This window comes from Capsicum annuum, chromosome 12 (assembly GCF_002878395.1).
Source record: "Capsicum annuum cultivar UCD-10X-F1 chromosome 12, UCD10Xv1.1, whole genome shotgun sequence".
NCBI classification, from domain to species: Eukaryota; Viridiplantae; Streptophyta; class Magnoliopsida; order Solanales; family Solanaceae; genus Capsicum; species Capsicum annuum.
This window is the reverse complement of record NC_061122.1, coordinates 15013925-15015137: the sequence shown is the minus strand read 5'-3', so window position 1 is coordinate 15015137 and position 1213 is coordinate 15013925. Positions and strand designations below refer to the sequence as shown.

Here is a 1213-nt window from a genome sequence, read left to right as displayed (position 1 = left end):
TAAAAAAAAAAAAAAAAAAAAAAAAAACGAATCTGAGAATGGTAAAGCATATTTTCCTTTCAAATTTAACAATCTAACAAAAGGGAAGAACATTACATCATTACAAAATGCAGAAAATATAAAGACTACTATTATATTAAATCGACCTACGGTTTGTCTAATCAGTTTTCCTTCTTTACATCACAAACCCCTAAATCGAAAACCCTAAATCCCTAATAACTCAAGCACTAGTAAATTTGGTAACAGCTTTAGTACCCTCAGAAACAGCATGCTTAGCCAATTCACCAGGAAGCACAAGTCTCACAGCAGTCTGAATTTCCCTTGAAGTAATCGTCGGCTTCTTGTTGATCCTAGAAAGTCTAGAAGCTTCCTGAGCAAGTTTCTCAAAGATATCGTTGATGAAACTGTTCATGATCCCCATAGATTTGCTTGAAATTCCAATATCGGGATGAACTTGCTTCAACACCTTGAAGATGTAGATCTTGTAAGTCTCAATTGACTTCTTTGCCCTCTTCTTCTTCTTGTCTCCGGCAGCGTCCTTTGGGAGTTTCTTCCCGGCTTTTGGCTTCTTCTCTGCGGGAGCTTTCTCGGCGGCGGGAGTGTGGGGTTTTTTCTCGGCTTTTGGCGCCATTTTTGAGGAATTGGGAGATTTTGAATTTGGATATGAATTTGAAGTTGAAGTAATTGTGTGGAGAAAAGGTGAATGAGGATTGCTTATATAGGAATTTTGGGATGGATTGTGATTGGTTGATTATACATGACGCGGATCGTGACATTTGGACGTTGGATGATATGGTTAATCAACGGTTTAGAATGAAGGATGAAGGATTGATAAATTTACATCACCATATGTTTGACTTGGCCCTCCTTCAATAAACTATTTATTACTATAAATTTATTTTATACTAAATAAAAAATTAACGTTATTAGTTATAATTCGAAATTTTAAATTTAATTAATAATATTGTATGTATTTAATTAATAATAAATATAGTATTAAAGAAAATAATAAGTTTTTCTTGATTTCACAAATTAAACAATTTAATTACTAAAATAACTATTTTAGTAGTAGAGGAGACGAGTAGCATGAAATAGAGATAGTACTATTTGTACTCCCTCCGTAATTGTAACCGTTATTTAACAGGGCTACTATGATAAAATAGCTATTGTAGATAATTATTTTTATAGTAGGGGTTTGACTATGAGTATTTTT

At 33.0% G+C, this 1213-nt stretch overlaps 1 protein-coding gene across 1 annotated transcript; it reads right to left on the bottom strand.

Annotated features, from left to right (window-relative positions):
- Window positions 1-33: 33 nt before the first annotated feature.
- Window positions 34-683, bottom strand: LOC107850829 (histone H2B.3). The gene has a single exon (XM_016695611.2). It carries the CDS (start codon window positions 629-631, stop codon window positions 221-223), a length of 411 nt encoding a protein of 136 aa, XP_016551097.1. The 5' UTR covers window positions 632-683; the 3' UTR covers window positions 34-220.
- Window positions 684-1213: the final 530 nt, after the last annotated feature.

Coding starts and splice junctions, on each gene's coding strand:
- LOC107850829 (XM_016695611.2), bottom strand. CDS start 631: ATGGCGCCAAAAGCCGAGAAAAAACCCCACACTCCCGCCGCCGAGAAA.